Source organism: Jaculus jaculus, chromosome 4, assembly GCF_020740685.1.
Source record: "Jaculus jaculus isolate mJacJac1 chromosome 4, mJacJac1.mat.Y.cur, whole genome shotgun sequence".
Lineage (NCBI taxonomy): Eukaryota > Metazoa > Chordata > Mammalia > Rodentia > Dipodidae > Jaculus > Jaculus jaculus.
This window is the reverse complement of record NC_059105.1, coordinates 24,275,793-24,293,039: the sequence shown is the minus strand read 5'-3', so window position 1 is coordinate 24,293,039 and position 17,247 is coordinate 24,275,793. Positions and strand designations below refer to the sequence as shown.

At 43.4% G+C, this 17,247-nt stretch overlaps 1 protein-coding gene across 1 annotated transcript in view; it reads left to right on the top strand.

The window, feature by feature from the left end:
- LOC101602676 (X-ray repair cross-complementing protein 5-like) overlaps window positions 1-17,247 on the top strand; it is an 88,543-nt gene that overhangs the window by 31,816 nt on the left and 39,480 nt on the right. Inside the window, exons 11-14 of the mRNA XM_045148013.1 lie at window positions 2,277-2,414; window positions 3,521-3,608; window positions 6,746-6,879; window positions 10,599-10,795. Of these exons, the coding sequence (XP_045003948.1) occupies window positions 2,277-2,414; window positions 3,521-3,608; window positions 6,746-6,879; window positions 10,599-10,795 (557 nt within the window). The remainder of the gene's footprint in view (window positions 1-2,276; window positions 2,415-3,520; window positions 3,609-6,745; window positions 6,880-10,598; window positions 10,796-17,247) is intronic.

Here is a 17,247-nt window from a genome sequence, read left to right as displayed (position 1 = left end):
AAATTCATCTATGCTTCATATGAGAGGGGTGAACAGGGACCAACAGGTGGAGATCATTCCAGATGGGAATGATTCTGTCATGAAGAGCTACTATCTGCCAATGATTTGTTTTTGTCCGAGGCGGTCAGATGCCCATCCCCATAGGTGTGCAGAACCTTCAGTAGCACCAGTCAGGTGTATCATGTGGGTTGTTAAAGTAGATGAGTATTATTCATGTTCATTTACAATATTCTGTGATTATGTAAATAATTCCTGTAAAATCTTTTCTTGGGTAATTTGCGTATAATGATTTGCGCATAGAGAATCTATGTCTGATGTGGAAGAGAGGAGCGGAGGAGAAAGGAAAGGAGCTGGGCCTTCAGCTGACTTCCATCATAGTGTGGAGTTGTGTCACAGTTTACTGTTACTTATGACCCTGCCGCTCCTTGTGTCTAATATGCTCACTGATCCTGGCAGAGACACACTGGAAGTGATCTCTCCTTTAGACTTCCACTGTGCAAATTTGGTCTTCTCCTACAGGACTTAGTATTAAAACATACACATCCTGTTTGGTTTATCTCTCATTTTTGCCAGTAAAGAATGTGTTAGTTGCATGAAATCAGAGACTTATCTTTGTTTTCTGATAGGACCTTAGAGTGTGCCTAGCAAAGAATGGGCACAAAGTAAGCATTCCTTGAATTAAGCTGAGATGTGTCTATTATAAATCTGTAGAGGCTTTTGATGGCCATAAGTTTTTATGGAGGAAATAGGATACACATAACTAACACTGATGCAGGTTAGCTGTGGTACAAGAAAAGTACAGTGTTTGGGGAATTTGGAATAAAGAACTAAACTAAGTAAAGCCACTATAAAATGGAGAGGGTGTCAATTTACTAAGCCTTGAAAGTGGGTTAGAATATAGAGGGCGGATTCCAGCCAGAAGGAAATTATATAAGCCAAGCACCAGGGGCGGGCAAATGTAAGACTTACCCTCCCACCACATACACGCTGACCAGCTCTGTGACGCTGGAATAGAAGACAAGGTAGAGGTTTCATGGGTGAGCACCTCTGTGAACCGAGGAGATGGCTTTGAGAAACAGCAGAGGCAGAGTTGAGGGATAAGGAAGGTGCACTGTAAAAACTTTGAACCTGGTGTGGTTGAGTAAGAGATGGTATTAGTGGATGTAGGGAATATAGGAGGAGAAATACAGTATGGCAATAAGTGTAGTAACATGAGGTGCTTACCAGCTCTTAGGCAGTTTAAGCCTAGATCTTAGGAGAGTTTTAAATATAGGAGAAGAAATATAGGTTGATAATAAGTGTCGTAAGGTGAGATGCTACTAACTGTTAGGCAGTTTAAGCCTAGATCTTAGGAGAGTTTTAAATATAGGAGAAGAATTATAGGATGATAATAAGTGTAGTAAGGTGAGATGCTACTAACTCTTAGGCAGTTTAAGCCTAGATCTTAGGAGAGTTTTAAAACTGAATATACAGATTGTTGACTCTTCAGCTTATGGGACTGGATGAGATAATCCCCAAGTTGAATTTTGAGTGAGGAGAAAAAGACCATAGTTGAGATGAGTTGAAAGAAGAAAAGAGCTTGAGAAGCAGTGGTCCATGCAGTAGAATAATCAGGAGCAAGTGTCATTGAAACCAAAGAAAGAATGTACAGAGAGAGGAGGATGGGCAGAAGCCACGGGTAGCCCACCAACTGCAACAGGAACCAAAGGTTGGCAAGTAGCAGTCCTGGGGTGGGGAGGTGAGGGGGACGAAGAGGGAGTTTCAGTCAGGAAGCAGAGGAAGCTGATTAGACTGAAGGCAAATTGTTTTGTAAGTACTGGAAAAAACAAGGTTATTCATGCAATTCTGAAGAGAAAAGAAGGCAAGAGGTAGAAACAGTAAACTATGGAAGGAGAAGGGCAAAGAAAGACCTTTGTCTAGGAAAACTTAAGTCTTGAGTTTATAGGGTGAAGGTATGAATTCAGAAAAGAAGGGAGGTTAAAGTGATAGAGGATTTAGTTAATAAAATAGTAAAAGACATTTTATTTCACTTTTTGGAGTTGGGGATCAGACCCAGGGTTTTATGTACACTAAGCAGTCAGTCAATCCATCACAGAGTTTTCTTAGTTTCTAGGGGCTTAGAAAAGGAAATCTGAAGTAGGAGCCAAGTGAGTGATACCTGTATAAATATTCAGGGCTGCTCGTGTGTGTGTGTGTGTGTGTGCGTGCGTGTGTGTGTGCGCGTGTGCATGCATGCCCTTACATGTGCTATCATACATCATACATCTTTCTTGCAGGCAGCAGCAGTTGCACTTTCCTCCCTGATTCATGCTTTGGAGGAATTGGACATGGTGGCCATTGTTCGGTATGCTTATGACAGGAGAAGTAATCCTCAAGTTGGTGTGGCTTTTCCTCTTATTAAGGATACTTACGAGGTAAAGTGAAGTCCTTTTTATTCATTTCTTTTTCTTCCATGCCTTTGTTCTTCAATGTCTTTTTTCAGTGCTAGAGAGAAAAACTGAGGGCCTTGTATATGCCAGGCAATTGCTCTACCATTAAACTGCATCCTGTCCATTCCTTTGTTCTAAGCCATGCTTCTCAGCTGTTAATGTGTATGAGAGCAGCTTTGAGAGCTGGCTAAAATGCAGATTCTAATTCTGCAAGGTTGGGGTGGAGCCCATTTTCTGAGTTGCTCACATACTCTCAAGTCCTGTTGGCACTATTTGTTATGAGCAGGACTTTCAGTTATTTGAAAACAACATGTATTTTACACGTATCTAAGGAGCTTTTTATGACCTTCTCTGAGTTCTGATCCTTTCTGACTTTTAAGAACCTCATCCCTTTAACAAATTTGGATTGTGAATAAAGGTTACAGGTGTTATTTTGTTATCTTTGTGAAATTCAGCTTATTTTGGGCTCTACTATAAAGCACATGTCTAGGTTCCTTACCATTTCCTGTTTATCAGAGAACTTACTGTGTAGCAGGACTATAAAGACTTTCTGGTCCGCTTTTTAAATACCCTGACTTTTCTCACTTGTTCTACTTGGTCATATATTTTACAGTTATCATTTAGTAGCCTTCCTGGTAGACATTTCTTTTATATTTAGTATCTTTTGTACTGTTTGAAATTGTGAACAGTCAACAGCAGAAGTCAAAATACTTCATTTTTTGGTTGGAGAAATGGCTTAGCGGTTAAGAGCTTGCCTGTGTAGCCTAAGGACCCTGGTTCGAGGCTCGATTCCCCAGGACCCACGTTAGCCAGATGCACATGGGGCGCACGTGTCTGGAGTTCATTTGCAGTGGCTGGAGGCCCTGGCGCACCCATTCTGTCTCTCTCTCTTTGTCTGCCTCTTTCTCTCTGTCTGTTGCTTTCAACTAAATAAATGAAAAAAATATTTAAAAAATACTTTACTTTTCATTTGTCAGATTTGGATTAAGATTTGGAAGATTTTTATGGTGCCACTTCCACAGCATTTTGGACCAATTTTGTGTTTTCCCATTAATTTGCCTGTTTCTGCTTTTTATCTTCTTGCTCATTAGTGTTTAGTTTATGTGCAGCTGCCTTTCATGGAAGACTTGCGGCAATACACGTTTTCCTCATTGAAAAATAAGAACTGCGCTCCCACAGGTGAGTTTATTTCTGTTTAGCTCACTAATGGCTCTTCATGCACACTCTTCTTGGGCAGTCACCTGGCTTCAGCCTTCGATTGGGGTCAGGATTTCATAGCGTGGAAGTGGTTGGATTGCAATCAAGCTCTTATACACGATAATGATGAAGGTGGTTAACCAGGTGTTTTTGGTAGGGCTTGATTATGAAGCTTCCAAATACATCTTGTTCTCCCTTCTGACTTGGAGCATATGTCCAGGGAGCAGCTTGTTGGAGCTGGATGTCCATTTTCCAGTTGTGAACAGAAAGTTTGCCCCTCTGAAGTGAATTGGTATGCAGTATTAAGCCTGTGATTTGCATGCAACCTAATGCAACCTTGAGATAAGAGTGACATTACTAGAGATTAGCTTCTCTCTTTGTTTTTCCTTTGTAGTTGACAATAATAGTTCACTTGTCTTTATTGGTAGCTTCCAGGAGTCACTTTGACCCTGATGAGAAAGCCTGCTATTAAGCGTCTGGCTGCAGATGTCATGGAGCTGCAGAGTGAGACTCACCAGTCCCAGCTGCTGTCTCCAGACAGCTCATTTATGTAGTTAGAAGCAGAATGTAGAAAACACCAAAAAACCCAAAAAACAACTCAACAAATGATGATAGATGCTTTAGGCTACAAGTATAAGACTTCGTCTGTATCAGGGTGGGACTATGGAAATATGTGGTGAGTCTCCAGATGGTGTTCTCCCTGGGCTTTCTTAGGACGAGGCCCTGGGGGAGCAATATGTAGGGTTTGCAAGGCCAGGAGATCTGGCCTGATACTAGGTACAAGCAGCAGGTGAAACCCACTGAAAGTGCAAGTTCCAACCCCTGGCTGTCATTGTCAGGCAGATGCTGCCCTAGTCAGTGTAAGATACTGATGGCGGTGGGTTTGCTTAAAACCTTGTGCAAAGTTCAGACGTAGGAAGGCAGTGTCTTATGCTGAATATCAGTGTGCCTTTTCATTTTGTGGTAGTTGTACAAAAGGGATATCCAAAAAGGTGATGAATAGAAGTATCAGATACTGTTCGAAAATTGCTTCTCTTTTCCACTGTTTGCATAGTGACTGAATCTAAAACCAGTACAGTACTTGGGCTGGACAGCGAGCTGCCGTGGTGAGCAGAGTGAGGAGTTACACGTGGTGGTGTACTTAAAAGCGTTTTGGGAGAGTTGCCTTTCATCCGCCTTGCCTTGGGCAGCACCGTCGGATTGACTTGGTCGGTTTTTGTTGAGGAGCACCTTCTTCCCGTAAGGTTTAGGCATAAAGAAGAGGACGCCACGTTTCTGTCCTCAAAGAGCTCGAGACTTTGAATGGACTGCCCTCAAGTGTCTGTAGTGTGCAGGAGGGAAGAGCCCACTCTGACAGAAGATGATGAAGGAATTAGCTCACTCTGGTCTAAGGGTGTCCCAGTGAAGGTGCTGGGCTGATAGATGCTGTATTAAGTCCTTAGAAAGATGATGCTTCTTTAGGGAGGGTTAAAAAAAAAACTTTTTTTTTAATCTTAATTTTTTTTTTTATAATGGAGGGAAAGAATTGGCACACCAGGGCTTCCAGTCACTGTAACCAAACTCCAGACCTGTGCATCATCTTTTTTTTTTTTTGAGATAGAGTCACACTCTAGCTCAGGCTGACCTGGAATTCACTATGTAGTCTCAGGGTGTCCTCGAACTCACGGTGATTCTCCTACCTCTGCCTCCCAAGTGCTGGGATTAAAGGTGTGTGCCACCACGCCCGGCCCTGTGCACCATCTTGTGCACATGTACAACCTTGCATACTTGCATTACCTTGTGCATCTGGCTTATGTGGGATCTAGAAGGTTGAACATTAGTCCTTAGGCTTTGCAGGCAAGCGCCTTAACTGTTAAGCCATCTTTCCAGCCCTAAAATTTTTTTTAGCCAACATATACATATGTACATATATATATGTATATGTGTGTGTGTGCGTATGGGCCAGTGTGTGCATGGAGGTCAGAGAACAGCCTTGAGATGTCTGTCCTCTTCCATCTTTCCACCTTCTTTGAGACAGTCCTTCTTGCTACTAGCCATGAACTTTAGAGTCTCTGGACTCCACTTCCTGATGTGTAGGCATGTTGAGATCACAGATGCATGTGCGGGCTTCACTGTACATCGCCTTTGCCTGGGTGCTAGGGAGGAGCAAGTCTGGGTTGGCAGGTTTTAAAAGCAAGTGTCTAACCACTGAGAAAACCTCCAAGTTCCACTTTTTTTTTTTTTTTTTTTTTTTTTTTTGAAATAGGGTCTCCTTCTAGCCCAGGCGGACCTAGAATTCATTATGTTGTCTCAGGCTGGCCTCAAACTTAAAGCAATCCTCCTACCTCTGCCTCCTGGGTGCTGGGATTAAAGTGTGTACCACCATGCCTGGCTCTTGTTGTTTTGATTATTTTGTATATTGAGAAAGAGGGAGAGAGGCAGATGAGAGAGAGAACAGGCATGCCAGGGCCTCTGGCCACTGCAAATGAACTCCAGATGAATGAACCACCTTGTGCATCTGGCTTACATAGGTACTGGGAATTGAACCTGGGTCCTTTGGCCTTGCAGTCAAGTGCCTTAACCACTAAGCCATCTCTAGCCCCTGGTTTTTTGTTTTGTTTTGTTTTTTGAGGAAGGGTCTCACTCTAGCCCAGGCTGACCTGGAATTCACTATGTAGTCTCAGGGTGGCCTCAAACTCACAGTGATCCCCCTACCTCCGCCTCCTGAGTGCTGGGATTAAAGGCGTGTGCCACCATGCCTGGTCCCTAGTTTTTTGTTTTTTTAACATTAGCTTGTTGAATAGTAAATATTTTGGTCAAATCTCCAGGGAGGGAGTTGATATTTATATGGCCATGGGATATTTTTCTAGAACAAACTTTTGTTGTCAATATATCACTCCATGGTCAGGGGTTTACTGAATGGTGGAGCTTCAAAAGACCAATGCAGTCAAGTACTCTAAAAAGCTCTCTTTCATACAAAAAAAGCAAGATGCAGGTGAAACACCTGCATAATTACAGAATGATTTTCTTGGCAGAACCAGTGCTTCTAACCTGCTAATATTGCTTTATTTTTCAGTGGAGAATATTTGCTATAGTGGAGATTACAAATCTTTTTTCTTCCTGTCTATCATTGTTTATAGAGGAACAGTTGAGTGCCATGGATGCTCTGATTGACTCCATGAGCTTGGTAAGGAGAGATGAGGAGGAAGACACCATTGAAGACTTGTTCCCAACCAGCAAAATCCCAAATCCTGAATTCCAGAGATTATACCAGGTGAGAAAGCACAGATGAACTTATTTCTTTAGATTTTTTTTCAAATATTTTATGAAGTTATTTGCAAGCAGAGAGGTAGAAGAGAGACAGAGAGAATGGGCAAGCCTGGGCTTCCAGCCACTGCAAACGAACTCCAGATACACGCACATCTTTGTGCATCTGGTATTACGTGGGTACTAGGGAATTGAACTTGGGTTGACAGACAAGCCCCTAAACTGCTAGGCCATCTCTCCAGCATGGTCTGTATGTATATGTGTGTGCATGCGCGTGTGTGTATGTATATATATGTATTTTTTTTCTTTTGTTGTTGTTGTTTTGTTTTTCAAGGTAGGGTCTCACTCTAGCCCAGGCTGACCTGGAATTCACTATGGAGTCTTAGGGTGGCCTTGAACTCACAGTGATCCTCCTACCTTTGCCTCCCAAGTGCTGGGGTTAAAGGCATGTGCCACCACACCCAGCTTGAAAGGCTATTTTTTCCCCAATGTTTTTATTTTTTTAATCTTATTTTATTTTATTTTTTCTCAATTTTTAAAAACATTTTCCATGATTATAAAAAATATCCCATGGTAATACACTCCCTCCTCCCCCTTTTCCCCTTTGAAATTCCATTCTCCATCATATCCCCTCCCCATCTCAATAAGTTTCTCTTTTATTTTGATGTCATGATCTTTCCCTCCTCTTATGATGGTCTTGTGTAGGTAGTGTCAGGCACTGTGAGGTCATGGATATCGAGGCATTTTATGTCTGGAGGGAACACATTGTAAGGAGTCCTACCCTTCCTTTGGCTCTTACATTCTTTCCGCCACCTCTTCTGCATTAGACCCAGAGCCTTGGAAGGTGTGATTGAGATGTTCCTCGGTACTCTAGTCACTTCTTTTTTTTTTTTTTTAATTTTTTATTTATTTATTTGAGAGCGACAGACACAGAGAGAAAGACAGATGGAGGGAGACGGAGAGAATGGGTGCGCCAGGGCTTCCAGCCACCGCAAACGAACTCCAGACGCATGCGCCCCCTTGTGCATCTGGCTAACGTGGGACCTGGGGAACCGAGCCTCGAACCGGGGTCCTTAGGCTTCACAGGCAAGCACTTAACCGCTAAGCCATCTCTCCAGCCCTCTAGTCACTTCTTGAAAGGCTATTTTTAAAAAATACAGCCGGGCTTAATAAAAAGCTGCTTCTGGGCTGGCCGTTTGGTGCATGCCTTTAATCCTCGTACATGGGAGGCAGAGGTAGGATCACTGTAAGTTCAGGGCCACACTGACTACATTGTGAATGCAAAGTCAGCCTGGGCTAGCATGAAACCCTACCTTAAAAAGCACCCCCCACCAAAAAGCAGCTTCTATTTTGTTTTTGTTTTTCAAATTTGCCTCCTTTATTTATTTTTTATTTTTGGTTTTTCGAGGTAGGGTCTCACGCTAGTCCAGGCTGACCTGGAATTCACTATATAGTCTCAGGGTGGCCTCGAACTCACGGCAGTACTCCTCCTACCTCTACCTCCTGAGTGCTGGGATTAAAGGCATGTGCCACTACGCCTGGCTACTCTTTTATTTTTATTTGCGATTTTTCATTGCCTTTTAAAAAATATCCAAATAGTATGGATATTAACCACTGTTAGGTTAAGAGTGTTCCAGTGCCACATTTGTCACAGATTTTGTAAAGCTGGCATAGAGGCTGGATCTTTATACTTTGAACTGACAAGAATAACTGAAATACATAAAAATATTAAATATGTGTTTGTCAATGTTAGGTCAGAGTAACTGGGAGGTGGAGCTCGTTCAGGGACAGTTAGGGGAGTTTACAAGAGAAGTGACATATGCGACCGCAGGGCTGAAAGGGGAGGGACTCTCCAGACCCAGTGAAGGTCGGGAGAGCAGGACATGGACTTCTCCGACTCCCACGGAGCTGAAGAACACACAGGTGGCCTTTCCAGGCCGGCCCGCAGGTGTGGCTTATCACTAGAGTGCTTAGTGTGCCCCACATCCACCTCTAGCATGGCCCAAGAAAGTAGAACTAGCTGGAGCCTTCCTCTTCAACATGGTTTTGGATTATTGTCTATCACAGAAAGAAAGCATCCGTTAACTGTTTCTTTCTTTCTTTCTTTTTTTTCAGTTTTTCGAGGTATGGTCTCTCTGGCTCAGGCTGACCCGAATTCACTATGTAGTCTCAGAGTGGCCTCGAATTCTCGGCGATCCTCCTACCTCTGCCTCCTTAGTGCTGGGATTAAGGCGTGCGCCACCACGCCTGGCTGTGTTTCTTGTTACCTTCCTGTATTCCTGTTAGAGGACTTGGACAGATAACAAGTGCTGCCAAGGCCTGGCTTAGTGGACTGAATAGAGCACAGGTGACTGAATGGAAGTGGCTTGCTCTCCAGTTCTACTCATGTGAGCAGTTGACAGTTCATCTTGCCCTTGATCTTAGCTTCTGTCACCTGTGTCAACACTGACAATGTTGGGAAAGACCACTTGATTCCTTCAGTTGGTGTTCATTAAGTACTTTATTATATGTCATGCAGGATTTTCTGTGCTTGGAATTCAGTATAAGACAGGACCTGTACTTTGAGTGGAAGGGTTGGATAATATTTGAAGGATTAGGAAAAAAGGGCCATCTCTGCGAAGGTATAAGGGGAGATGGAAGAGACAGACAGAGGCCAGGACCCAGAGGCAGAAGCGAGTTTGTTGTGAGTGAGCCCAGAAGAGTCTAGCCTTGTTAGGTGTGAACAAGTAGGCAAACACCAGGGCCACAGCCAAGAGTCAGGCAGAGGTGCGTCATTCTGGACGTCCTAGGGGCTTTTGTGTATCTGTGACAGAACACGTGACACAAAGGAGGAGAGGTTTGCTTTGGCTCACAGTTTCAGGGGATTTCTGTCTGTCCCAGCAGGGAAGATGGGATGGAGCATCTCACTTCATGGTGGTGGGAGCAGGTGACGGAAGAGAGCTGCTCACATGTTGGTAGACCAGGAAGTAGCGTGGTAGAAGCAGGGGCTGGGTAACATCCAGGGCCACTTCCTAGTGACCTACTTCTACCAGCTACACCCACCTCCTAAAAGATCCATGCCCTCCCCCAGACAGTGCTGCCGGCCGGGGAACAAGTGTACAGAACAAGCTTGTGGGAACATTTCAGATTTAAACCACCACAGAGCTCATGTTCAGAGGACTTCAGCTATAGCAAACAACAGCGAAAGCGGAAAGTGACTGTGGGAGGCCAGGAGAGGGCAAGTGTGGTACCAATGGGGTTGGAGGGTGGTAGACAGACTTGTGTTCTACTGTTTTCAGAGCTTTCTCCTGGGACTCTGAGGATGGGCACGCCTCTTTACCCGCCTGTTTCATCTATCCCACATGGGCTGCTGAAACTAAGAAGGAGAAAGCACAGTTAATGATGAAGGGAAGTAAAGATTAGGAAAAGCTGTCATCTCAGATTTCCAGAAGCGTGTCATAGGGAACCTTGTGTACCCTCACCTAATCACAAGCATAGCTGCTGCTTGTAAGATGAGGACTCCCTGTGGAGGCTTACAGGCTTGGTCTGCTCTTTCAGTTTGTTTTACATGTAACCAGTGTCCTGCTAACTAAGGTGATGCGGAGCCAGCCCACTTTGTTGTCTCTTCTGTGCAGTGTGAGAATCCTAGCCCATGCAAACTAAAGATGGGGGATCTCTGAGCAGAAATAAAAAGCTATAGATGGCATCTCCATCAGTGTTTTCTAACCCTTATACTCTCTCCTCCAGTGTCTGTTGCACAGAGCTTTACATCCCCAGGAGCCTCTCCCCCCAATTCAGCAACATATTTTGAATATGCTGGCTCCCCCCACTGAGGTGACAGCACAATGTCACATTCCTCTCTCTAAAATAAAGAGCCTTTTCCCTCTGACGGAAGCCATCAAGAGAAAGGATCATGTAACTGCTCGGGACATTTTCCAAGACAAGTAAGTACTTGATACTGTTGTATTTAAGGTTTGTGGCAATCTTGGTGGGGTGTCTGGAATTCAGCTGTTTCCCAGGAGTTTGTGGAATTACAGTGGGGAAGGAAGAAGCTTGTTGACCCTTGTGTTGAAATACTGGCTTCTCATACCTGTGCTTTACAGTGGGTCACGTTTGTCCATGCTCCTCACTCGGATTTAGAACCTCCTCTGAGTTGTTGACTTTTGGATCAGCAATCAGACTTTTGGCAAATTATACACAGGGAGGCTAAGCAGTGTTTTTCAGTACGTAAGGCTAAATTTTACCTTTTTGTTTTGTTTTTTTGAGGTGGAGCCTCGTCCTAGCCCAAGCTGAATTGGAATTCACTATATAGTCTTAGGGTGGCCTCAAACTCACAGCGATCCTCTTACCTCGGCCTCCCAAGTGCTGGGATTAAAGGTGTGTACCACCATGCCTGGCTTAAATTTTACCTTTTTAAAGTAAGGAGCTAGAGATGAGAGGAGCAGGCTGAATGTCATGAGGTTTCATTGTTGGGAAGGTTAGGTGTGATGAGATTTTGGGAGGAAGAGTGAGGAGAATGACAATGTGGCTGTTCTGCCAGTGTGTGGCTGACATACTTGGTTGTGCCATTAGGGAGGTGTTTGCAGGTTAAGGATTGTGAAATGCTTTTCAAATGATCCTCCAACCAGGCTTGAAGTGCCTATTAAGTTTTTTTGCTCTTCAAGTTCTGTTCAGAAGCTGTATTAATTTCTGTTCAAACAAATAAGAAATAAACCAGAAGAAATTGTGCTTGATTATACAGAATCATTTGGATATAGGACATTTATTTTGACTAGGTTTTAGTCAATTGGTTATTGGTGACTTTTCTTGAACCAGAATATTCTATTCATTTCTTCGTGCTGTATTTATGAGAGTTGGCATTAGGCCATGATTTTTTTTTAAACCTTTTTTTAAAAATTAATTTATTGAAGCCGGGCGTGGTGGCGCACGCCTTTAATCCCAGCACTCGGGAGGCAGAGGTAGGAGGATCACTGAGAGTTCGAGGCCACCCTGAGACTACATAGTGAAATCCAGGTCAGCCTGAGCCAGAGTGAGACCCTAACTCGAAAAACCAAAAAAAAAAAAAAAATTATTGATTTATTTGAGAGCGACAGACACAGAGAGAAAGACAGATAGAGGGAGAGAGAGGGAATGGGCGCGCCAGGGCTTCCAGCCTCTGCAAACAAACTCCAGACGCGTGCGCCCCCTTGTGCATCTGGCTAACGTGGGACCTGGGGAACCGAGCCTCGAACCGGGGTCCTTAGGCTTCACAGGCAAGCGCTTAACCACTAAGCCATCTCTTCAGCCCTAGGCCATGATTTTTTTTGTTTGATTTTCTTCCTACAGCTGTTTTATTGACAAAGTAGGCTTATTATTTATAAACGCCCTACTGGAAAACTATTAATTTCCAGATACTTTCATTTCATTTTCAAATCATTTTTAGTGCATTATTATCCAAGTTGAATAGAAAGCTTTGCATTTTTCATAGTTTTCCAGAGGTTAACAGCCCAAAGCTTTGTCAGAATTAAAAATGTATAGTGGATTCTGTCATGTGCACTCCTATTACATCCTGGGGAGACTTAATGACTCTTGTTATTCTGTCTTGCCTTCTGCTGCACAGGAAGCCTGTCCCCCCAAATCCACTTTGCCTCTGCTGTCGTCTCTACCTGAGCCTCTGGATCCAGTTCCGCTCAGTTCAATAATGTCTGTAGCTCTTGCTTCCTGTGACTCCCTGCTCTCGTCTCTCTGCAATCACAGGGCTATTCTCTGTAGCATAGAAGCTCCAATTCACGATCTTGATCACCTTCTGGTGTTGTGGGAAAGAAATGGGCCATTTTCTTCTCTTCCTTTGATTAAAATGTAAATTACCTGGTTAAAAACCACACCACTGAAACCCAGAAGGCTACTGGGCTGTGATATGCTCCCTGCTGTGATTACACCTTTAGCTGTAGTCCTATCGCTCACTCTTGTGGAGTCCCGGGGGTGCTGGCTGGCTCTTTACTCCTGTAATAGTTTGTGACTAGGCCAAGTGGTCTGCCTGGGGCCTGGGAGTTATTTCAGACATACTTACCCATGTCCCTCCTACTCTGTATCTCTTCAGAAGCTAGTTTTTAAGAATCACAGAAATGATGCATTTAGCAAATAATTTATTGAGCTCCTCCTATAGCCATGAGGAATGATTCAGTCCCTTCTGCGAGGCTTTTAAAACTCAGGGACTGGAGAGATGGCTTAGCGTTAGGCTACTTGCCTGAGAAGCTTAAGGACCCAGGTTCAAATCCTCAGTACCCATATAAGCCAGATGTACAAGGTGGCTCATGCATCTGGAGTTTATTTGCACTAGCTAGAGGCCCTGGTGTTCCCATTCTCTCTCTGTCTCTCTCTCAAATTAATAATAAAAAACTTTCAACACTGGGGCTATGGAGATAGCTATGGAGATGGCTCAGTGGGTAAAAGTTGCTGCTCAAGCATTAGGACCTACGTTCAGATCCCCAACACCCATGTAAAATGCCAGGTGTGAAAGGTGTGGTGGCACACGCCTTTAATTCCAGCACTTGGGAGGCAGAGGTAGGAGGATCACCGTGAGTTCAAGGCCACCCTGAGACTACAGAGTGAATTCCAGGTCAGCCTGGGTCAGAGTGAGGCCCTACCTTGAAAAACCTGGTGCTGGGGTGGCAAAGAAAGGTAGATCCATTGGATTTATTGACTAGTTTAGAAGAAGGAGATCTTACCTTACAAAATAAAGTGGGTCTGGGGAGATGGCTCAGTGGTTGAAGGCACTTGCTTGCAGAGTGTGCTGGCACATGTTTAATTCCCCAGCACCCATAGAAAGCCAGATGCAAAAGTGGTACAAACACCTGGTGTTTTTCTGCAGTGCCAAGAGACCCTGATACACCCCCCCCCCCCGCCACACACACACTTCAAAAAAAAGTGGGGCTGGAAAGATGGCTTAACAGTTAAAGCACTTGCCTGCAAAGCCAAAGGACCCAAGTTCAGTTTCCCAGGACCTATGTAAGCCAGATGTACAAGGTGCCACATGCATCTGGTGTTTGTTTGCAGGGCTAGAGGACCTGGTGTGCCTATTCTCTCTGCTTCTTTCTCTCAAATAAATAAATAAAATATTTTTTAAAATGGGTGTGGTGGCGCACACCTTTAATCTCAGTACTCAGGAGGCAAAGGTAGGAGGATCATTGTGAGTTTGAAGCCAAGCTGGAACTACAGAGTGAGTTTCAGGTTGCCCTAGGTAAAGTGAGACTCTACCTTGAAAAAACAAACAAACAAAAAATAAATAAACTGAAGAGTGACTGAGGAGGACACCCAGTGTTGATCTCTGGCACACATGCGTAGACACACAAACACAAGCATTCACACTCACAGTGCCCACCCCCACACATGCCATATGCTGTACACACATGACAAAATCACCGCAAAATAAATAATAAATAAAACCCTCCTTCTCTAGTGAGCTTTTGGTGTACTTATAGGAAATAAAAAGTATTAACATTGAGCTTTGATTTTTGTATAAATTCATCATCTTTTTACAAATTTTTTTAAAATTATTTGATACAGAGAAAGAGGTAGAGAGAGAGAGAGAGAGAGAGAGAGAGAGAGAGAGAGGGAGAGAAAGAGAGAGAGAGAGAGAATGGGCACTCCAGGGCCTTCAGCCACTGTAACTGAACTCCAGATGCATGTGCCCCTTTGTGCATCTGGCTTATATGGGTCCTGGGGAATGGAACCAGGGTCCTTTGGCTTTGCAGGCAAATGCCTTAACCACTAATCCATCTCTCCAGCCCCTATATTTATCATCTTTGTGTCCAGTTTACATATTCCAACTAGAAAGGTGAGAGGCTAAGATACAGGCCTGGCAAGTATATTCAGGAAGTTTCACAGTCACAGGCAAGAGTCTTGAACTGGGAATCACATTCCAACTATATCACATGATAGGATTTTGTTCAGTACTTTTACCTTTGAGACTTTCTGTATTGTAACAATGAATTTATAAGCATTAAAGCACTTCAAGGTATTAGGAGGGAAGGCAGTAGTCAAAACTGAGTGATACTCACGGCATCATCATCACTGGAGACACTGTATGTCTGAGAATCTGCTATTCATCCTGCACCCGTTGAATACTTCCTGTTAGCAGTAGTAATTTCTTCCCTTCAAAAGAGAAAGAGCACCAAGCCCCCTGAGTGTGGCCCCACAGCACACTGCATGTTACCTTTATTGTCTAAATCGCTGCTGCTCTTGATGTTGACATACACTCTTGACATGAAAATGATTCAGAATTGGAAACTCCTGCATTCTGTTTACAGGCTCTGTCCTTTTATTTTATTTTATTTTTCTATTTTTATTTTTTGGTTTTTCGAGGCAGGGTCTTGCTCTGGCCCAGGCTGACCTGGGATTCACTTATGTAGTTTCAGGGAGGCCTCAAACTCATGGCAATCCTCCTACCTCTGCCTCTTGAGTGCTGGGATTAAAGGCGTGCACCACCACTCCCAGCTAGTCTCTGTCCTTTTAAATAATTTGCATTTTCACTATTGTTAGCTTTCAGTGGGTTGGGTCTTTTCTTTAGGACACTTATCCTACTTTTCCAGTGTAGAGCAATAGATTTCCCTTAAATGATTCTAATCTCCTGAACAATTTCAGCTGTGGTCACTGAGCCTTGGATTTTAAACTTGCTCACTTTCTGGTTCAGAATTTATATTTTTCACATACATGTTTCTTCTCTGTATTTTATTCTCTGTCATTGCCTATCTGAATCAGGGAAACTAAGAGAAGCCATGCCACAGACTTAGTGCCAATCTGCTTTGAAATTTCCTCTGCCAAACACATTAGTCCATTTCCTTAAATCCGCCTTCACTTGAGTTCTCAGAACGTGGCAGAGTGCAGCCAGGTTCTTTGCCAGGATACTGCATGAACTGCCTGTAGCCCAATTCCCCCTCTGCAACCTCACAAATCCAGCCTCCACACTCCACATTTCTCTCAGCTTCCTGGATCCTCCTTGTAATTGCTACCTGTTACCAATGACTAATTATTATCTTCCTTCTACAAGCCAGGCTTATTGGATGAATAGTACACATTGGCCAGTTTTCTCAGCTCTTCTGCCTTAACCACATCTCTGAAAGTAGGCTTCCAAAAGACAGGAGCTGCCAAATTCCTTTCAGTTTTGCAGTCCTTTCCTTCCTCCCTTCCTCTCATTCCCTTCTCTCTTTTCTTTTGTTTTGTTTTTGAGCAGATTTCATTCTAGCTTAAGCTGACCTGGGACTCACTCTGTAGCTAAGGCTGGCCATGAATTCATAGTGATTCTCTTACCTCAGCTTCCCAAATTCTGGGATTAAAGGAATGAGCCATGCTTGGCTATAGTCCTTTCTTTAATGACCTTTTTCTTTGTAGCATATGACATTGGCAATTATTCTTTCCCTCTTGAAACTTATGCATCTTCCTTAACATAACCTTATCCAGATTTTTCTTCCTCATCATTGACAACTCCCTGTCAGATCTTTCTCCACCAGTCTTAAGTGGTGATGTTCTGTAGTACTTGTCCTTGGGAATAGCTAACATTTGTTTGGCATAAGGAGGATGCTCAGTGCTTTCCTTAGATCATCTGTGTGGATCCTCTTTGGCTATACTGGGAAGTAGTTTGTTTTGTTGATACCATTTGAAGCTGAGGAGGCTGAGGAATGGAGAGAAGAAGCATGCCCAAGATTCCAGTTAGTAAGTGTTGGAGTAATGATTTTAGTGCAAGCAGTCGAAATTCAGAGCTTATGCTGTTAGCCACGATGACGTTTGCCTTAGCACTGTAGTCCCATAACCTCTTCTTAAAGCACCTGTTGGACCTCAGAGGCCACCGTCTGTGGCTCCGATTTTCATGCTACCCCATGGATTGCTCAAGGGTCTACAGTTGTCTCAAGTTCAATATGTACAGAAATGCCATTCTCCTTTTATGTTCCTTTCAAACCCCTTTTCATGCTGTTATTTTCTTTTGCAGTGAATGGAACCTAATTTCCTGGGAGTTATCCTTTTAACCTTCCATGTCTAATTGGTTTACCAAATTGTATTAAATTTACCTCAACTCTGCCCCTTTCACTTCAGGTTGTTATAGTGTCTAGTGTCATTGATTTTGAAGCCAGTTAGATTTGCTGCATGTAAACTCAAGCATTTTCCCTTACTAGCAGTTGAAATTGGCAAGTTAATGTGTGTCACATGGCACTGACAAATACCTACCTTTGACGAGTCTTCATTTGCTCATGTGAAAAGGGGCAATGACAGTAGCTAACTCTGAGGATTGTTGCAGTTTAGCTGAGATAACTTCAACATGCTAAGCATAGTGACTAGTAGTCAGCTCTTTTTAAAAAGTATTTTTATATTTATTTATTTATTTGAGAGAAAGGGAGGGAGGAAAGAAGGGAGAGAGAGAGCA